General features: G+C 38.1%; 1 protein-coding gene and 1 long non-coding RNA gene across 6 annotated transcripts in view; both read left to right on the top strand.

Annotated features, from left to right (window-relative positions):
* The window catches only part of LOC128087916 (uncharacterized), a 393,654-nt gene that overhangs the window by 362,071 nt on the left and 9,832 nt on the right, over nucleotides 1–21,751 (top strand). The window lies entirely within an intron of this gene.
* On the top strand, nucleotides 1,451–21,695 carry SLC35B3 (solute carrier family 35 member B3). 5 transcript variants are annotated; one of them, XR_008210069.1, is made up of 10 exons: nucleotides 1,451–1,700; nucleotides 4,183–4,458; nucleotides 5,769–5,890; nucleotides 7,522–7,676; nucleotides 8,880–8,987; nucleotides 11,701–11,798; nucleotides 14,123–14,215; nucleotides 14,620–14,731; nucleotides 16,812–16,931; nucleotides 19,213–19,282. XR_008210069.1 is itself a non-coding variant. In XM_052697920.1 (10 exons), exons 1-10 carry the CDS (start codon nucleotides 1,506–1,508, stop codon nucleotides 20,505–20,507), a joined length of 1,380 nt encoding a protein of 459 aa, XP_052553880.1. In that variant the 5' UTR covers nucleotides 1,453–1,505; the 3' UTR covers nucleotides 20,508–21,695. The 5 variants fall into 5 exon arrangements, 4 of the variants coding, with proteins under 4 accessions (XP_052553880.1, XP_052553882.1, XP_052553883.1 ...); XM_052697920.1 differs by lacking the exon at nucleotides 16,812–16,931 and adding an exon at nucleotides 20,357–21,695 and having other exon boundaries at nucleotides 1,453–1,700; XM_052697922.1 differs by lacking the exon at nucleotides 16,812–16,931 and adding an exon at nucleotides 20,357–21,695 and having other exon boundaries at nucleotides 1,536–1,665.

Genomic DNA, 21,751 nt, shown 5'->3' with positions numbered 1-21,751 from the left:
AAATTCTCAAATGTGAGGAACATCAGAACTACATCTGTCGGTGTGCCTCTCCTCAGCACTCCTCCTTGTCAATGGCCCCAAGCCCTTCATTCCCATTACAGGTTACTTAGCCAGCCTCAATTAGTGGCATGATTTGAATTTTCCTCCTACCTGCTGGCTTCCACTGAGACATCCAAGTTCTTCAGGACTGGGTTTAAATCTTGCCACCTATATATTTTAACTTGCTGCCAAGCATCACAAAGGTGAGAGGGAGCTTTGCTGTTACTGCTCTATCTACTTCCCACCTGGAGAAAAAAAAAAAAACCATAGATAAGTAATTACTTTGCTAACATCCATAATAATAAAGTTTATTACAGATAACATGTTTAGAAAACTTACTTAAAGGAAGCTAAAAAAAAGTGCAAGCTTATATTTATTTTCTTCTTTCACAGAGACAACAAAAGTGTCATCATTTGGCAAGTGGGAAATACTCCAGATTATTAAAAATAAAAAAAAAATTAAAAAAAAGAAAAAAAAGCACTGGTTTGGCAAGCATTTTGCAGAGTATTTCCATTTTACAATGCCATGTGATTAATAAGTTTATGCATCAAGGGCTGATCCGGAAGTAATGCCTCCCTTTTTATTTTCTTGGCCCATGACATCAGAGGCAGATGGTGGTGGTATGGCAGCACAGGCTGAACCTTCCCACTAGTCCATGTTGTTGCTGCGTGACAGATGGCAGCAGAGGGGCAGTCAGACAAAATGGTGTCTGATATGGAAGTGCATACGAAGCACAGGTGTGTCACTGAATTCCTCCATGTGGAAAAAGTGACACCCATTGACAATCATTGATGTTTGCTGAATGTTGATGGAGACCAAAGAGTGGAGGTGAGCACAGTGAGGTGGTGGGTGGTGCGTTTCAGCAGTGGAAATAGCAACAGTGGGTCTCCTCCACTGGTGCAGGTTATTACCAACATGGCATGCAGGCTCGTGTTCAAGAGGGGTGAAAATGCAGTGCTGGTGATGGTGCCTATGTTTAAAAGTAGTGTTTTATAGCTGAGAATCCACTCTATCAAATGGTGTTACTGTGGTCTTTGCATCTGTGCAGATTCCATGCAGATAAACAGGAGGCATTACTATTGGAACAACCCCCACGTTTGAAGTAACACCTAACTACTGCATAGCCCTTAGCTATCTTCCCTTTCTAAGCTTTTTACCTGATTCTTGCGTTCTCTGTGCTGCTATATTTCCTATGCACTTTGCTGTCACTGCTCTCATTCACCTTTTGCAAGTTATTAAACATTTTTATTGTTCTCTCCCCGCGGTCTCGCAGGGAAAGGGCAGAGCAGAAACTCTTGACGGCTGCAGCTACTTTGGTTTCCACGCTCCACTTTCACACACAGCCTCCTCCCAGCGCCACTCGACCACTCCATTTAAAACTCGCTTTCACACGTAAGAGCCGCCGGCAGCGACGGAACTCCCTCCTTTCGCACCGCTCCGAACGGGCAGAGCGCCGCCGCCTCAGGATGAGCAGCACAGCGCCGAGCGCGCGGCTCTGTGCGATCGGTGCTCGCGCCGTGCCCTGGCGCCACCGCCACTTCCGGTGTGCGCGGGGCGCTGCGGGAGGGGGCGAGCGGGATAGCGGTGGTGCTTCCGGTCCAGCCGGCCTCCTCCCTTTCCACGCAGGTACGCGGTGCGAGCGAGCGGGGCTGAGCGCGACGGTGAGGAGCGTGGGTGTCGCGGAGCGAGCCGGGAGCGCGAGAAGAAGGGGGCGGTGTTGGTCCTGTCAGCAGTGAGAATCTCCGTGGCGCGAGGGCCGGCCTGTCGCTGCTCGCGAGCTCCGCTCGTGGCCCTGCCTGGAGACGGTGCTCGGGTAGGGACGCTGCTCTGTGAGGGTCGTGTTGGCCCCGGTCTTGTTAGAAGAGTACTGAGATGCCAGTTTCTGCCGAACTCGTGTTTTTTCCGTGAGTGTTACAAGTCAGGAGCTTTTCAGAAGCCGAAGAAACGTTGCCTTTCCAATTGCGCCTTTATTTCCTCTTTTTCGTGCTGTAATCACTCAACGTTACTTGTGTGAAGTGTTGAAATCCTACACTGAATGGGGCACTTTTTTCCCAGAAGATTACGAATAGAAGGTATCCTTGCTTTAAAGTGGGTATTATTTACATTCCTACACTGACGAAGAAAAAGATAGGGAAACATGCTGTTTTACACATGTCAAATCCATTCCTTGAGGGAATTTTTCCAGAGAAGAAGATTAGTAGTGCTTTTGATACATAGAAAAATAACAGTTGAAAAGTCACAATAGACTTCAGGAGAATTCCAGTACTGTTGCTAATGAGATTGCTCCATGGAGAGTGTTTCAAACAAATGCGTACACTCACTGCTTCTCCAGTCACTAAATAATGTGCCTTGAGGGAGCTGAGCTAGTTCAGCCTGGAGAAGAGAGGGCTGCAGGCTGAACTCATTGCAGCCTTTCAGTACCCAAAGGGAGTCTATAAACAGGAGGGGAGTCAGCTCTTTACAAGGGTAGATAACAGCAGGACAGGTGGAAATGGTTTTATGTTGAGGGAGGGGTGATTTAGGTTGGATGTCAGGGGGAAGTTCTTTACAGAGAAAGTGGAGGGGTGCTGGAACAGCTGCTCAGAGAGGTTGTGGATGCCCCATCCATCCCTGCAGGTGTTCAGGGCCAGATTGGACGGGGGCCCTGGGCAGCCTGGTCTGGTATTGGATGTGGAAATTGGTGGCCCTGCATGTGGCATGGGGTTGGAGATTCATGATCCTTGAGGTCTTTTCCAACCCAGGCCGTTCTGTGATTCTGCTTAAATTATTGTGAATCATCTTATAGATGCCCTTGGGTATGACTGGAGCTAACAGTGTTACTATTGTTTTACTGCTAGAATCTGTAATAAATTAAATTGTCAGTTCATAAAAGCTAGTGTTGTTGCTAAGGAAAGATTTTGTGTATGAATAGCTGAAAAGTCAGAATTATGTTAATAAGTACACTTCTTTCTGCTGTTTTATACCCTTACTCTTTCTGATCTGACTGTGATGTTCTATTTCTTTTGCATGTCTTCCACAAATAATGTCTAAGTAGCTAGAGGGGGAAATTTAGATACAAAACTGCCTTGTACGCTCTTCCCTGTTGCTGAATTTGTGAAGTATGCTTGGCAGTGTATGGCTATGCATTGTGCTGGGTGTACATCAGTCTCTGTTTTCCCATTCAGATGTAAAATGAGGCTCAGATTCCTTTTTGAACTACACTTGTCGTTTCTTATATTGCATAATTGTTGAAGTCAGTGCAAGTTATGTTTACTACACTGATCTTCATATGCTAGCACATTTTCCATTTGCAAATGATGGGAAGAGTATTTTTCATTGATGTATAGTGATGGGTATTTTTAAGGAGAGGATTGCAACCAATTAAATAGTTGAGACCAATTTAATTTGATTATGGACTGCTGTCTGAACTAGAGTCTCAACTATGCTTAAAATTTGGGTAACTACTGATGGACCAATGTGCTTATTTTTGAGGCTGAGAACAAGAGAAGTCTCAAAAGTCACAATCTGTCCTGAACTTGGAATTAAAAATTGTTTGCTTGTCAGTCTAGTAAGTTGCTAACTTCATTCTCCAGACTTCCCTTATCAAATTTTGTTTTCTATTACACGTAGAAATGGCTGCGTGCACTTAATATTCAATGGATTGCCAATAGTGTACAGTTAGTCAGAAAACCAGGTTCATTTTTGAGACTCTCTTCTTTTTCTTCTTGTTTTAATCTTCAAGTTCTTTTCCTGAGGAGTGTGTAAGAAATAGCATGTAAACATGACAATTAAGGAATGATGTCTTTCAGTTCAACACATAGCCAATCACCATCTCAAATCTGTAGCTTTTAGCCAATTCTCACAGGTAATGGACTAGTCTGCTCTATTTCCTTGTGAAAATGAAGTCAACTTGGCAGAACAGCAGTGCCTCCATACCAGTGTTTTCACTGGGATTTGATCATGGGAATCATCCTTTGGCTAAGTAGCAACTGGTATAAAAAGGCCGTTTTGAGATACTCTGCAAGTGATGCTTGTTTTCTGTGCTGCAAGTAAAATAATACAGCAAAATTCTCAGACCTTTGTATGTTCCATGTAAATTTCACATTTGTTTAGTGTTACTGTTGGAAAGCTATATATTATGTCTTACCTGACTCTTTCGTTCAGCTTTCAGTCAGAGGACACGAGGAAAAAGGACAGAGAGAAGATAACAGCAGCACCGAATGCAGCGAACGTGGAGTCATGGATCTGAAATTCACTTCAACAAGAAAACACGTTTCCATCAGTGTACCTTCCAAATCTCAGACTATGTCACCCCATATCAAATCAGTAGATGATGTTATAGTTCTTGGCATTAATCTTAGCAAATTTAACAAGCCTGCTCAATTTTTCATCTGTGTTTCTGGAGTTTTTATGTTTTATCTGATCTATGGATATTTACAGGTAAATGCTATGAATTTGTGTCTTATTGTACTTCTCCCTTTTTAAATGAAATTCTTTAGAGTAGTAATATGCTACTATTTTAATATGTATAGACATATAAAATAGAAATTCACTGTAAAATCAAGCTCTTAGAATTTAAGAGCAATAAGCAGTTAGAATCTAACATTCTACAAAAATCACATGGGGTTGAGGTTTGGCTCAGTTCATTTTTATCATTTGTTTTTATTTCCGTGCTCGAGACATACTGTGTAATACATAATTGTTCTTAATGTATGTTTTGATATGTGATTTTATAGTCTTCTAAAAATAAATTTTAGAACCATTGAGACTGACATAGAATGGCTTGGATTGGAAAGGACCTCAAGGATCAACAAGTTCTAAGCTCTGAGCCACAGGCAGGGTTGGCAGCTGCTGGATTAAGTACTAGACCAGGCTGTCCTGGGCCCCAGCCAACCTGGGCTTGAATGCCTCCAGGGCTGGGGCACCCACAACCTCTCTGGGCAGCCTGCTCCAGCACTCGCCACTCTCAGGGGAAAGCTCTCCTGACATCGAGTTTCACCTCCATATCCACTTGAGTCCAGTGACTGCAGTACATCAACAAGTCTGTTCTCTCTGCTCATCGTTCAGGACAAGGCTGAAGTATATGTTATGGTTATTTGTTAAACAGAAGCATGGTGTGCAGGGAAATGCTAGGTATTTTATTATTTTCGTTAAGAATTCCTCTTCCTGACAGCTTTTTTGCATCTATCTTGGCTGGTTATATTTCTGTTCCTTTTTTTTTTCTTTGGAAGCTCAACTGAGTCTTCTCAATAAAGCAATGACTGAAAAGGTCCAGTTTTAAATGTCCCTGCAGCCCACAAGTTGACAAGCTTACAAGTTCTGTTAATTTAGGCACTCAGAATTTTAGATCCATGATCCAAAATAATGAGAATTACTAGTAAATGTGTCTCTTAGTGGAAATATGTATTTAATTTATTTTGAGCTATTTACAAAATCTTGCTAAAAAGAATCTGCTCAAGTAAATGAACTGGAAAGCAGACTGAAAGCCATCTGTAATTTGAGCTAAATCTTCATGGATCAGATGTATTCCCCTGATGAATCGATCCATTAATTTCAGTGGATTTAAACCAGCAGTACATTTTCTTATTGCATTTTGGAGGAACTAAATGGTCTTCTTCAGTACTGTGCAAGTTGTGCATGCCAAGTGAATTCTAGTTAATTCCAGCAAGGGCTGGATTTGCATGTACATGAAGAGAAAAAATAGTGTTTTGGTGTATGTATGTGACCTTGGTGGGGTTTTGTTTTTATAGGAATTGATATTTTCAGTGGAAGGTTTTAAACCTTTTGGTTGGTACCTCACTTTAGTGCAATTTGGATTTTATTCCGTTTTTGGACTAATAGAATTGCAGTTGATTCAGGACAAAAGGAGAAGGTATGTGTTTTGTGTTTTTTTTTCCAAACATTTTGCATGCTATCAGTCAAAAAAAGAAACGTTTTGATGCTTATGGTAAATTTATCTTCTGTTGCATCATTGTGAATGTGTTGAGGCACTGTTAGTAGATCCATGATAACAATCATCTGAACTTAAAGGGTAGCATTGGAAGATATTTTGTAAGCATCCCCTTAGAACCAGGCCTTTAAATGGTCTTGTACTGTTGCTTTGTCCCATTTGTGGAGCTTATTCAATCTGAAAGTGAATTGACACAGACTGGCTGTGCTGCTTGGTATTGTCGTGTCTGGAATACCCCGAGTGCACTTCACTGCATTAAACCCCAGAGATTCTTGCAGTCTTGAATCCTGAGCGTATGGGATATATTGATATGGGTCTGTTCTGCGGCTCCCTGCCCAAGTGCAGCCTCTGCAGTTTGCACATTGAAGCATTCTGTCATGTATGCAAATGTTAAAAGTACATTAGAACATGACTTCCTAGTTGAGCATAAGCATCGTTGCTTAGACGTAGTCATCGTTGGCTGACTTCTTGTATACTGCTTTTAGGTAACAGTATTATTTTATAACCAATGTAACTGAGGACGTTTTGAGGTAGGTGGCTTTCAGGCATGGATCAGATAATGTGTAGTTACCTGGTAGACACTGTGTTAACTAGTATTTATGTTTTCATTGCCAAAATATTTGGTATTGCTTATTGTCCTTGCCTTAGTAAGTGAGTTCAGTTGGAAGTGTAGCTCCTCCATATATTTTTACCTTTTGTTTTATGTAACCCAGGTAACTTCTTGCAGACATTAAAAATCTGTTTCCTAATTTTTAGTCCGTATTCACTCTTAAATTTTATTACAGAAATTGTTTGTTAATGAGTATGCCTGCATCATGTAATGAGTTACGGATCAGGCAGCGTTACCGCAGGACATCTCCTTATGTTGCTAACCGTGCCTTTGAGTGTGCATAAGAAATAGTAGAACACATGCACAGCAGTTAACACTGAAAAATCACCACGTGAACCCAGTGATTGGTAAGAGCTAGTGCTGGGTCATCTGTTATCAGATGATCGTTTCATCAAATTGAAAAGAACAAACCTGAAAATACTCGAGGAGGATCTCCTTTTGTAGCATCTAAATTCCCTTTTATTTCTGTTGAGTTTTTCACCGGTACTTTTCTATATTCTTCTTTCTTAGGCCATCAGTGTTAATATGAAACCTTAGACAAATTGACACTGACAATGAACCGACTAAGATGACAATGAAAAGACTAAGATTCAGGTTATCTAGGTGTGCTGACCTTTTGTGTTTCCTTGAAAAAAACCTAGAGCCTTTGTCTTGTTTCTTGTGTGATACACTTTCTCAGAAGGAGGTTAAAACATTCTTGTTTGGACACTGTGAGCCATGAAGTTTGTGTCTTCCATTTGAACAGAATGTATTGGCAGTAATTGAAGGCAGAAGTTTGAAACCAGTCTTTTATGTGCATTTTAAAATTTCTGTTATGGAACAAAAATGAGTGAGAAAAATGATCAAGTTCTATTATGAACGTATTCCTTAACATAAATTTTCTAAGCTAAGTCTCCTCTAAATATGCCTGCAATACCAACATTCTTATGTTTATATTTTGTAGAATTCCTGGCAAAACCTACATGATAATAGCCTTTTTAACAGTGGGAACAATGGGCTTGTCAAATACCTCTTTAGGATATCTTAATTACCCTACTCAAGTCATCTTCAAGTGCTGTAAACTGATTCCAGTTATGGTAGGCGGGGTTTTTATACAAGGTAAGTATTGGTCTTGCTGTTTTCTTATTTATTTATCTTTTAGGTTGCAGTCGTGTTCGGAATCCTGTACTTTGCTAAATCCTGCTGCCTAGAGAGGAACAGGTACCATTTCTCCTATAGGAGGTAAAATGTAAATTTCTGAAGCATCTTCTCAGAGAAGGTGGTAAAAAAAGAAGTTGTATGGGTTACCTGCAAAATTTCGGTTTTACGAAGGCTAAAGTGTTATTTTCTCTAAATAAAAACATTTCATAAATGAGAACCATTTTCAGTGCTGGCATGGAAAAAAAAATTAAACTAATTAAAAATTAAACTCATTTGTTTGGAAATCTTAATTTGTAAGTTGTATCATATTTATTGTTCAAAGTAGAAGGATTTAATTGGATGTATCTCTGACTTCTGTATCTTTGGCTAATCCCAAAATCATTGTTTGTGTCTGAAGAACAGTAAAAGGGATCTGGAGTAGATTGGGTAAAGACTATAGTTATGTGAATAAATGTCAGTGTTTCTGGAGTTAGTAGGTTTAAGTACGTTATGAAAAGTTAATGTTTCTTTGGTACACAAGGATTCGTTGAGTCAGTTAAGTTCTGCATATGAAAATGTTATGGAGCACTGTCAATAGTTATACTTTCTGTTAGTTTTTGATGTTAAAGTTGCAATAGACTGAGCTTGTATAGCGCTCCAGGCCAGCAAATATTGTTGGATAATTTTTATCCAAGCAACAATATACATATTTTTATTTCCCTGCTCTCTTTCTCCGCTTCTGCTTTACATCCTCTCAAACTAGAAGGCAGTAGGGTTTTAAAAGTTCCCAAATCGTCTGTTGGTGTTTGGGAATGATTTTTCTCTAAACAATAAAGGCAGCTGAAGTCTCTTGAATAAGAGGAAAAATTAAGAAAATATCCAGATTCTCCTGAATACACTCAGATGGTGATTTGTTAGGGAGGATGTGTCTAAGGAGTAAAAATCAATATCAATCACAAGAATCAGATAATAATCTGTTAAGATCCTTCTCTGCTTTAGGAACTGCTGCTATTGAAGAAACTGGTTTCAGTTGCTAAAGGCTGGAGCATTAAGTTGAAGTGAAGTGTTGAAGTGAAGGACAACTAAACAGTTTTTCCTTTGCCTTCTAGTCTGCTGACAGAATAAACACAGAATGCTGACAGTATTAGACTCTCATTCGTGTTGTTTTTATTGCTTTTGCAGGAAAACGTTACAACATTGCAGATGTGTCTGCTGCCCTGTGTATGAGTCTTGGATTAATATGGTTTACTTTAGCTGACAGCACAGTTGCACCAAACTTCAACTTGACAGGTAAAGATATATTTTTCTAGTATAATAAAATGCAGACTTTTCCTACTGTAAGGGTTCCATAAAAGTTTTAAGAGTTCTTGGTGTAGTGCCTCATGTATCCTACTGAAAAGACAGGGTTTTTTTCTGTCTTTGTACTGGCAGAAATGTTTCTGTGGCAGTAGAGATATTTACTCCAAGCCTTAGTTTTTTAGGGTCTTAAAGCTTAGGGAAATAACCACCCTTTGTGTTGAAATGTATTTCTTGAGAACAAGGATGTGATTTACTTCCTTGTGAATGTCTTACAATAAACAGGATAAAAAATTTAGTCTGAGGATTTTAAAATGGCTTAAGACTGTCTTTTCCAATTCAACCTTTCAGTCTTGTTACATTTCAGAACCTTTGTATTGATTGATGATTTCACTCTTAGAGTGTAGGCATTGTGAATTTTTGCATGCTACGTGAAATCAGAAATAACTAAAACATTCTTATGTTTAAAAACTTAATTGAAAATGTATTGCAGATGAGAGGGGAGAATTGGTTATTCCTGATTCTTGATTATTAGAAATGTTCACTGCGGAACTTTTATTTCTCAACAGTGAAAACATTAATTTATAAGTTCTGTTCATAAAAAATATTAATATTTTTAATTAATAATATAAACTTGTGTAATAAATATTTTAAATAAAGGCTTTTCATTCTAGGAGAACATTATTTCATCTAGAGTTGTTGATGGTCAAATGGAACTATTATTTTTTGCCTTGCTTACACGTTATGTAGTGTGACAATTTTAGTGCTACTGGTAATGGAAGACTTGCTTTTTTAAGTCACTCAGTCATATAACCTGCTGTGCATTCAGGTGTTTGTGGTGCAATTGGGTGGCCACTTAGACAAAATATCCTTATTTTGAGTGTAAGAAGGTGATATGCATGTGATTATAGTCCAGTGTTCTGTGAAGTACAGAGACATTCTACTTTTACAGCAGTTCTAGACAACTGCTTCTAAACCTTCAGAGAATAAACAGTGTTGTCTATCAGTTTCTTTTATACTTATCAAATGATTCTGTATATATTGAACTTTAGAGCACAATGATTTGCAGGACATCAGTTCTACGAAAATAGAATGTAGACTTTGATTTCAAAACTCTGGGTCTTCCCTTAATAAGGTAATTCAAAATTCTACTGCTCACCTTTGAGGGAGGTACATTCTGCACTTTTCTATTCCTTCTTGTCTGTTGTGTTTTATTTACACTCGTAGAATGCATCGTCTTTGTCCAGTGCAAACACTAAAGTAAAGCATGAGCAAATGTGAGTTTTGCCCATGTCATACCTTCAAGAATTTTACAAGTTGTTTATTTTCTTGTTTTGTTTTGATTTGTTTTCCTGTTATTGGATTCCAGCTTCAGTATTGCTGGTTCATAAAAGGTTTTCTTTACACGTGAAAGAGTTCAGCAAAGAAAACAAAAACTGTCTTCTGCCAGAACAGGTACATATTTGTAACTAAGGAAGAAATGTATTTTTCAAAATAGAGATGGTAATAAGAGCTCAAAAAATTTCCTAGCATTGCTAAATTAGGGAGGTAGATAACCTAAACAGTTACAAATAATAGAGAGCATCCAGAAGAGGAAGTGGAGGGGAAAAATGTGCCCAGGGAGACAATCTTGAAACATCGATGCTACTGAAACTTCCACAGTTCAGTCTGTGGAAATATATTTCCACAGTATATATAAGTGGATATAAGTGGAAATTACCTGTTACTTATAGCAAGGAAACAGTGGAAAAGAACTACTTCTGTGCAGATTTCTCCATTCTAGACTATAATGTCAGATACAGTTTAGCCTTTTGCAGACTGGAAAGCTGATGACAGTATTGATTCTGTAATAACTTTGTTGTGACCAGGTATATACAATTAAACCACAGGGTCTATACCTGAACAGTACTTTTTAAAAATGGGTTATTTCAGCAATGAAGGACTTTCACAGTGAATCCTCTTGCATTTTTCTTATCACTACGTCTAACATTTCCTTTTTTCAGGGGAAATAATAGGGCTAACTTCTAAAAAGAATGTTATTTGATTATTTATTAAAAAAATACCCAAATGAATGCAGTTGATGTACTTTCACTGTTTTTACTACAAGAAAATTAGAGCTTTCTATTTTATAGCAATAACCAGATACTCCTATCAAGCCTAGAGGCAGACAGAGCTTAGAGCTTGGCTATTGGGAGGAGTGGGAGTGGACACTGATTTACAGATTTGTTAAATCTTTTGTTAGTATAATGAAATTTGCTAACATTTGGAGATAACATACAATCATAGAACAGCTTGGGTTGTGTTGCATTGCCTTCTACGCCTACAACAGGGTTGGAAGGTACCTCAAGGATCATCAAGATTCAAGCCCTTACCACAGGCAGGGCAGGGCCACCAACCTCCAGATCTCATACTAGAGCAGGCTGCCCAGGGCCCCATCCAACCTGGCCCCAGAGATGGGGCATCCACAGCCTTTCTGGGCAGCCTGTTCCATCCAGCACCTCACCACTCTCATAGTAAAGAACTTCCCTCTGACATCCAACCTAAATCTTCCCTCTTTGAGCTTGTCAGGTATGGATTTGATATGGTATTTTTTTATTACTCTGTTTGCTGTTTCTGAGCTTTTTCAGGATAAGTGCAGAGTGATTTTTATCACTGCTCTGCTTTGATGATAAATATTCTAAAGAGGTTTTTGTTTTTCTTTTATTAGGTGTGGTCCTAATATCCCTTGCACTCTGTGCAGATGCAGTTATAGGAAACGTACAGGAAAAAGCAATGAAGTTGCACAATGGTTCTAATTCAGAAATGGTAAATATTAGTTTCTCATTTAGTGTTCTGTCACACAAAGTTCAAGATTATTTAAATAATCCGACGGATATTGTTATCTGGGCAGGGTAAAGGCTGAATTAATACAGAATTAACATCCTTTGCAATTTTGAAACATGTTTTGTATGCAATGACAAAACAAGAAGTTATACCTGCTTTTCTCTTTGATATGTGAACAGTTACTTTTTGTGTATGCATCCTTGTTTTTTTTGTTTTTTTTTCTGGTTGTTGTTGTTGTTGTTGTTGTTTCTGGGGTTGTTTGGTTTGGGGTTTGTTTGTTTTTTTTCTTTTATGGAAGCTTTTTATTCAAGTGCTGTTTTCTGTATCCAATTTCAAATGTATATCGGAGCGACAAAAACCACAGAGTCATAGAATGGCTTGGGTTGGAAGGGACACTTAAGATCATCTAGTTCTAACTCTCTGCTTTAGACAGGGACACCTCCCTCTAAACCAGGATGCTCAAAGCCCCATCCTGCCTGGCCTTGAATGCTTCCAGAGAGGGGGCATTTACGGCCTCTATAGGCAATGAGTTCAGTGTCTTACTGCCCTCACTGTAAAGAATTTATTCCTAATATCTAGTCTAAATCTCCCCTCTTCCAGTTTAAAGCCATTTTCCCTCATCCTGTCTCTATATACCCTTATAAAAAGTTCCTCTTCAGCTTCCTTGTAGCTCCATTCAGGTACTGGAAGGCCACTATAACAGTCCCCCTGTAGACTTCTCCTGCCTGAAGAGCCCCAGCTCTCTCAGCCTGTCTTCATAGTGGAGTTTCTCCAGCCCTCTGATCATCTTCGTGCCCCTCCTTTGGACCTGCTCCAATGTCCTTCTTCTGTTGGGGGCCAAAACTTTGCTTTTCATTCTGTATTGGATGGACAGATGTTGGTCTTGGTATTTTCTTCCACTTATAGAGAATCAGTGTGGTGATTAAGATCATTAAAGGCTTTGTTAGTTTGAGCCTAGATACTACATTCTTGGATTGTTTTCAGAGAATTCAGTGCAGAAATGCAGACCATTTCAGAAATCATCTTTCTAGACTTGAGATCGTGAGTGAGGATTAAGAGGTCCTTTCAGGGAGCAGGTTTAATGAGCAATGATCCCAAAATACAGTTGGGTAGTGAAGGAATGTGTCATCCATGGGATCTCTTGCAGAAGTTGGAGCTCACTCTTGATTAAGCAGTTATGAAAAGAGAAAAGATGTCTTGTAGATAAAATCATTTTCCAGAAGATTGGTTACTACGTCTGATTTTTGCCTTATATTTGACTCTAAGAAAAACTTATTTCCCACTTCCTTATGAGGAACTAGCTACGTGTTATTGAGTCCTTGTTCTAAGAAATAAGATCATAAATCTGGGAAAAAAGCTGGATGGTTGCAAAGGCAAAGAATTAGAGCCGAACTTTTGTGTGTATAAGCACTGTGCAGAATTAGAGTTCTGCATATCAGTCTGTTTTTTGAGAGATTGAAAGTAGTTCTGCTATTTAAACTTATGCTGATCCGTAGAGCAGTGGTGTTTTATCATCTTGTGGCATTATCAGTTGTTAATATGCTCATTTTTGCAAATAATTGAGATACTACAACAAGGAAACAACTGATAAAGCCCTTGCCAGAGGAAGCATGTCTACAATTGATACAATTCAAAGTGTGCCAAGTCAGTGTTTTCTAGTTGGTAACATGTGAAATAGTTTTGTTTGCTGTCTCCCTTTCTTGAGGGAAAGGGCCACTCAGGCCACTAACAGCAGTTGCTTCCCTCCACACCAGTGCGTACACAGAAGGGCAGCTCCAGCTTCTGAACTAGGCCAGAGCTAATCATAGGTCAAGATTTGGTATCCTGTAGCTATAATGGTGTAGGTGAACTGAAGTGACACAGGTGACACTTTGTGACACGTGCTGTGGCAGCTCATGGTGATTAAGTGCACATTTAATGTAAAAAGCTTCTTAATGTGTACAATAAATAGCAGAAATCTCTCTGTCTTTGGCATATTATTCAAGCTAATTATATAGTCTTCAGAAGCTTTATTTGGACTGTGAAATCCTGAACGTGGAGGATTTCAGTCAGCATTGACTTCAGGATATTAACTGTCCAGCTTACAAAACTTTTTCATGTAGTTGTGGGTAGGAAGAATGATTAATGCTTTATATTCATTTTTCTTTACACATAAGCTGTTACAGGAATACTAGTAAAAATATCTTCAACACTACAAATCCATCTCAGAAACTAAAAATATTGAAGTAGAAAATTAAATGCTTTCAAACATATGACCCTGTGAATATGATGTCACCTGGTAATTGTTTTCTTTTAAACTCTTGTAGGTTTTGTACTCTTACTCAATAGGTTTTCTGTATATTTTATTTGGATTAACTTGCACTAGTGGATTAAGCCCTGCAGTAGCATTTTGCTCACAGGTAGGTGTACAAATTTCATTTATTTTTTTTTCTGCAAATAACCTCAATAGAAAACATTGCTGTTTAGTTTAGAAAGTCTCACCATTTCTCTAATGTTATGCTTTCGTTGGTTGACTTGTGTATTTCATGCATTAAATATGTTGTTACAGTCTTTATTGTACAAGATAATGTGATAATGTTTAAAAAACAAGAACAATGAAATTACAAGATCAAACTTATAAGCTTGTAATTTCATAATTATTCTTCTCTTATTTAACTAAAATTAAATAAGGATATTTGCATGAACGCATTCTTGAACAGCTTATTATTGTTCAAGCAGTTGATTAAAGTCTGTAGTTTTGTCATTTTTTAATACCTCAGGGTTTGTTTTACATTTTCCTAACAGGCTTTTGTTGTTGTTGCAGCATCCAATTCAGACTTATGGTTATGCATTCCTTTTCTCCCTGACTGGATATTTTGGCATATCCTTTGTTCTAGCTTTGATTAAAATCTTTGGTGCCCTTCTGGCTGTAACAGGTATGAACAAATGATATCTTTGCTGCTTTTGGGATAAAAACTTGAAGTATTTTGTTATTTAGGACAGCTTCTGAGAATTGTTGTTTCTCTGGCCTTTTTTTCTTGTTTGTGCTGATGATGCTGGTTTGTTTAGTATGCATATTTCTGGTGTATGTTTGGGAACGTCCTCCTCCATTTCCTACTACAGTTTCAACATAGCAGAGCATATTAAGTAGCATTGTGCAGGTGGCCTATGCTGTGTTTTAGTACAGAAACAGCACTATTCTAAATGGAGGAATGCAGCCAAGACATAAGGAAAAGATGAGTGTTACTTGAAGCATGGAAGAAAAACATATTCAAGTAAGGCATGCAGACACCTTAAGCATAGAATTTCTGGAGATTTCCAACAAAAAATGTTGTTAGGAAAGGTATGAAGGATTTCACTGAAGATTTTGTGAATATCCACACATTTTTAATGGAATGCTGCTGTAGCAGTGTTAAGTGTACACTAAAAGTCAGTTCAAAATAAACTCAAATGGAACAAATTCTGACTCTTGTGACAGTTTATTCAGTTTTTTATTAAATGGAATGCAATGAAGAGTATTTGTTTTGGAAGTTAAGGTGTAAACTAAACAGACTTGTCCTGGACTGTAATGTTAATGGCAGAAGCAGACTGTCTGGCCTTTTGGTTCTTTTAGGCTTACACAGCAATTGGCCCAAAAAAGGAAGCGGTTGTATTTCTGTTGAGTCTTAATGCAGCATATATCAACTATGTCAAGAAAAAAAGATGTGAAATACAAATGTAAGGTGTCAGTAATATATTGAAAACATTTTTCCCAGTCACCAGTGTGACTAGCTGCATGTTTGTATAACAAAATGAATCTCTCAGGTATGTTAAAGGCTACTGTAATCCTCTCCAAGTTAAGAAAGTCACTGAATGCCACTGTACCTGTTCTTGCAACAGTTCAATTCACAGTGCAATTAAAAAGTTGTGATGTGATGCTCTGACTTCAGTATTTTTCTGTGAGTAAATGCAAGTCAGACCTATCTGTGCTGACAATCCCCAGGTATGTATCCTCATTGCTGAGGAAAAAGTGGACTTGAAAGGAGAGGCAGTCACAACCCTTATGGATTTTCAATCTCCATAGGTTGTCAGACTTGACTCTTACCCATCTATAACTGGGCATAACCTTCATCTTGAGTAATCAGTCATCTGGAAAAGTCACGTAGAGAGACTGAAATCTTAACAGTTAAAATTGTCAGGCTCTGTATGAGTGAGTAGACAGCTAGTACCAGTCTTAGCACTGCACTGGCAAGTAATGTCATCTAGTTGTATGTGGTCTTTATAAATATGTTGGATGATATGTATGCCTTAGAAACAATGGAAAAGTGTTAAGCATACTCCATTTTGAAGGCCAACTGTATTGCTTCCTAGAAACAAGTGAGCTTATTGATAACTTTGTCTACCTAAGATCCTTAAAGGAGGAACAATATGTAGTTAAATCAAAGAAACTACTGATAAGACAAGTAAAAGAAATTGTTTGCATTAGTCTGTTGTGTGTTGCATCTGTCTCTGCCAAGCTTTGACAAATTTTAGCATGAGATGCTTGCTACCTGAGTGTAGCAAAGCTACAGCAAAATGATGTGGTTATTGCAAGTGAATGAGTGTTTTCAACTTGTATCACAGTGAGTTTGCAAACAGTCAGCTGAAGTGTTTACATACTGGAATATCCTCACTGTCAGGATAAGCAGAAATGACCTCGCTGTTAATTTTAGCAGTAGTTAATTGTCATGTTAACATTTTCAATGTATCTCACAACACTGAAGGAAAAGTCTTAAGGAGCTTAATAGTTTTTCAGCATCTCTCTGTGTGTCTGCTTTCAGACTACCTAAAATTATTGCTCTTTACTAAGTGCAGTTTACTTACTGCTGGAATAGTGAATTGTTTGCCTGAACAGCACTGTTGCTTCCAAATTAAAAAAAAAATCACCTGTGAATTTTCCAAAAAATAGGCCTTGGCCTATCTAGCTTCTCTTGTTGCATGTGTGGTTGTTACAGCATTCTGTCAAGAATGGTTACATCAGGATCGTTCCTTCCTCAGGTTACCTTTTCTTAAAACTTCAAACATCAGTCACAAGGGACTGGGGTGGGGAGGTGTAGCAAGATGCCATGGAACTACTTTGCTCTCCTCCCTCTCCCCCCAAAAGCTGGTTTCTGTCAGGTAACGCTCTACTTCATTTGCATTAGTGGAGAGGAAGATACAAACAGTTGTTTTCTGGCCTGAAAATTGCATGCTCTGATTTTCTATTAATTCTTCTCTGTAGCACTACTGTATTTGTTTTTATTGAAGTTTAGTGCATCTAATGGCTGAACGTTGGCCCAGTGAGAGGCTTGGTTCATGTGTTAAAGCAGCTCTTAAAGAATTTTAGAAGTAGTATCTACCTGTGGTAAAAATTGCTTAAGAGTGCTGTGGAATAGCAAAACCTTCCCAGATTTCCTTGTGTCTGACTTGACAATCCTAACACTTGAACCCTTTCTGTGTTGGCCTTAGCAATGTGAAAAGGTTTATTGTGCCTTGGAAGAACAGCTGTGTTCGTTACTGTCCCCCTGTCAACCCTCCCCCTTATTGGAGAGAGTGGGGTGATGGAGTTTAATGAAAATTGCATTTCTATTAGCAGAATGAGAAATTATCAGACTTAATCGGGGGAAAAAGAAGAAAAGGCACTTAATTTAGAAGGAAATGGTTACATAAATATTTTAATTAATAACTGATTTGAAAGAGCAGAAGTAATGATGATTAGAAAAACTGAATTTAACCGTTTTTTTAAATTATTCATCTGTAAACTGTTTTGTAATTAAAACTCAATTTTTTTTTTCATTCCCGCTTAATTTTTCACGTAACAAAATCATTCTCTTTGATGTGCATAAATTTCTTAAAATGTATAGAAATTGCTACCAAGTGGTTGAGGCTGGGGCAGATAAAGCAATGATGAAGGCTGTTTCTTCCAGTACTAAATATGCTTTTAAGAGAAAAAATTTAATGGGAGAAGCGTGTGGGGGGTAAAACTTTGTTTAGTGGACAAAAAAAAGCATGAGAATACATCTATAATTATTGGTTCTTTTTGTCATGGTGTTATATTAGTAGTAATGTGGCTGTAGTTCTGAGAAGATATTTTGTCTGTTACAGCAAAAAGTACTTTGTGGTCATTGAAATATTTGCTGCTGCTAAAAAAAACCTTGGTTTTCTTCTGGTACAGACAATTGTACAAGATTCTTTAATAAACAGAAGCCTGTGCTGTCATGTAACACCTTCTCTGTCCCTTCATAGCTGAATTTGTACACCTGGCTGCACTGTTAACTTTTTGCAAGGTTTTCATCATACCTTTACTCATTTACTGTTTGCATGTTTCAGTGATAAATGATGCATGTTTTCAAGTATGCAGTTTACTAGCAAGGTTTCATTGTTAACCATAGTAAATAGCTTTGGCATTGCAAATGACTATCCAAAGTAATAGTTAGAGAGTAAGCCAAATAGTTCACATTTGTTTTGCTAGCAGAATTGTGCTCCCAACTTTTCCTACAACCTTGTCTTTGCTAATGATGAGATCACATGTGCAAGAAGGCCTTTGAAGAATTTTAGGAAAGCTTACTAATGCACGGTCATTGAAGTCAGGCATCCTCGGTCTTCGAGACTCCTAGCCAAAGTTACATTGCTCTGCACTGCTGTATAACTGAAATTGCATTAACTTCAAAAGAATTACAATATGGCTGTTCTCATTCCACTTAAAAATAAAGCCCAAAGCAACAGTCTAGACCACAGGACTGTGATAAAGTCACATGAGAATGGTGAGAGATTTGGAGTGTCTGAGTCCTGTTGGGCCTGAACCCACTTCTTTCAGCTCTAACAGACCAGTGGTTTTAGTTCACGTGATCAGTTACTTGCAGGGATTGTTCCAGATATTATGAACTGATTAGGGAGAAGCCATTAAACACAAAGTCTTGTTCTGGGAGTTTCTGTGCTGCAGATTCTGGGACAAGAGATGAAACCATTTGGATGGTGCACTTGTTTTGCGTAACATAGAATCATACAATCCTTGCTAGAGTTGGAAGGGCCCTTTAAAGGTCATCTAGTCTAGCTCCCTTGCAATGAACAGAGGCATCCACAGTTAGATCAGGTTACTTAGAGCCAGGGGCATCCACCCCATCTCTGGGCAGCCTGCTCCAGTGCCTCACTGCCCTTATTGCAGAGTCTTTTTCCTTACATCCAACCTAAATTTACCCTTGCTAAGTTTGAAACCATTTCCCCTTGTCCTGATTCTGGAGTTACTTTACACTGGAGAGGTGCATTTACAGTTTGCCTTTGTACCAAGGATGACAGTGAGTGTAGCCAGATCCCTAACGATCCCTAAGTAGTAAAGGTCTCTACTAACATCAAAGACCATCTTATATTCTTATGCTGTCAGTGGATTCTTAAAGAAATAATTTTCTGTTTTCCTCTGCAGTAACAACAGGAAGGAAAGCAATGACAATTGTGCTTTCTTTTTTGTTCTTTGCGAAGCCATTCACATTCCAGTAAGTATTTATAGTTTTAAGTGTATTTTTATATATTTTATTTTTAAAAAGTTGATCATGGATGTATAACAACAGTAGTTAATCATATTCAGGCTTCAGTGCTTTTTGTTCTGTATCTTCTACAGTGTTGACAGTCTGTTGTAGATTCTGTCTTGATGCTAATCATACTAGAGAAAATAGTTTCCATTTTCCTAAAGGTCTGGAAGATAAACTGTTCCATGTGTTGGCATTTTTGGTTGTTGGTTCTTAAGAAATACGTAATATCTGGGATTTATGATACTTAATGAATTGTTCAGGTGCTTTCCTCCCGGAAGGTTTGGCTAAAGGCAGGCGTTTCTGAGCACAAGCTTGAATTCTTAGCTAGCTTTTTTTTAACAAGTGGAAGCCCCTCCTGTCTGGATAGAAAATTAAAGTTAAAATGAAAGTTTATGGGGCTTTGAATTCTTCCCTGATTTAGATCTCAATGAAGAGGTTTTTTGTCCTTGAAAAAAATGCAGCAGAGATATTGCAATGATTTAAATTCTAACTTGAAACAATTTAATTTTATTGCTATGTGTAAAAATGAAACTTAAGAACAAAGCCCAGAGCTAAATGCCCAAATGCAGTTTATTCCAGGTGAAAATGTTGAGGCTTAAAATAACAGGGCTTAAACAAGAAGTGTGCATTAGGAAGTATGGGCATAAGACACTGAATGAGTGCATGTTTTAGACCAGTGATATAGGGAATGGTTCTCCTAAATATGGACAAGGAAAATGTATTAAAACCTCTCTGGTCTGTTTTATTCATATAAGAAAGAACAGTTAATCTTGTTTATTTTTTAACTATGAAGCCACAGTAATAAACTGTTCATTCAGTACAAGGAAAGGAAAGATTGCATCACAGTAGTAATGGAGATTGAAGGAAATTCTTTCTCCGAGTCCATCAACTTGTTTGTTGTTGTATTTTGTAGTGTGTTTTTTTTTTTTCTTCTTCTCTCATTAATTTGGGATTTTTATTTTTATCTGTATATTATAAATACTGTTCAGTATAAAGTGCTAATGGTAACTTCTTTTCCCCCCTTTCTCTCCCCTTCAGATACGTGTGGTCAGGCTTACTGGTCGTCCTTGGAATATTTCTTAATGTTTACAGTAAGAATATGGATAAAATCAAACTGCCTTCACTGTATGGTATTTGGAAAAAAAATGTGGAAGAAAGAAAAACAAGGACGTTGTCACAAACTGTATAGAGAGTGGTTTATGCCATGTCTAGACTCTGACTTCCTGTTTTATTGGAACAATCTTCAACTGATTCACTTTCCAAAGGGAACGTTATTAAAACCAAAGGAGCTGAAGGCATAGTATCTGCTTGCAGATAGCTGGAAATGCACGTTTTTGTGAGCCCTTTCTCCAGAGCACTTGAATTCATCATGAGAGGCATTGCAGGCCATTGTCGGTTGGCATTACCAGGCAATGAAGGACAGCAGCTCCTGGCAAACTGCTGAGAAGCTGCACTCCCAATGTGACACAGTAGAAGACTTACTTGGGCATTGTAATGATATTGGCCCTGTGTCTGATTCCAGATTAGTGTTTCTTAGTCTTCGTTAATTGTCTGGCTGAGGTAATTTAAATATAATACTGTATTCACATTTAATGGAACCTAATCAGCAACTGCTCGACCAAATTGCGGTTTTGAAGGTGCAAGGTTTAGAATATGGTATGTTGTCACTCTGTCACGTTAAATAAAAACGTTGTTTTTGTTTTTTTTTTTTTTAATAAGTTACTGATCAGGTCATCACAAAATTTATTTATTGTCATAATTTTCATTTTAATGGAAATTTTAAGGCGTCATTTCACTTGGTGGTCATTGCTTGCAAGTAATGAAAATAAGACTGTTTGAGCAGTCATCACCAACAGTCTTCCACTTTTACAACAGTGGAAGTGGACTTTGGACATCAGCTAGCTGAGAAGAGAGAATGACAGTGTAATGATTGAAACAGCAGTGTAAGAATTTGTCATTTGCTTATTCTGTGGTGAAGCAACAAACTTTTCGTGGCCTATGGCACTCTTTGTCAAAGTGGTGTGAAGAGATAGGAAAGAAGGTTCCCTGAATCATTATTATCAAATCAGAACTCTCTCTTTTCAGTATTGGCCTAAAGAATAACAGCATCTGAAACTGTATTTAAGGTATGTATTGTCAGTCTCTGTGTGGTAATGAATTTAAGAAGGTTAGGGTGCAGGCTGCAATTTTCTTCGTTTTATGATAGGAGGAGACAGTTTACTTCCAGTTTTCATTGTGAATTTGGGAAGATTGAGTCCATTTCTCTCTCCAGCTTTTGTTTTCAATTCATTTTGAATCACTTGCCTTCTCTTTCATTTTATGTGTGTAACACTGGCACTTTAAAATACAGATCACTTTACAGTTGATTGTTCTCACACGGTCATGGTAGTTCTTGTTGTGGCATCCCTCACGTGCTGTAAGCTTGTTTTGTGT

Source organism: Tympanuchus pallidicinctus, unplaced genomic scaffold, assembly GCF_026119805.1.
Source record: "Tympanuchus pallidicinctus isolate F22 unplaced genomic scaffold, pur_lepc_1.0 scaffold31, whole genome shotgun sequence".
Classification (NCBI taxonomy): Eukaryota; Metazoa; Chordata; class Aves; order Galliformes; family Phasianidae; genus Tympanuchus; species Tympanuchus pallidicinctus.
The sequence above is the reverse complement of the archived record's forward strand: the minus strand, read 5'-3'. Positions and strand labels throughout refer to the sequence as shown.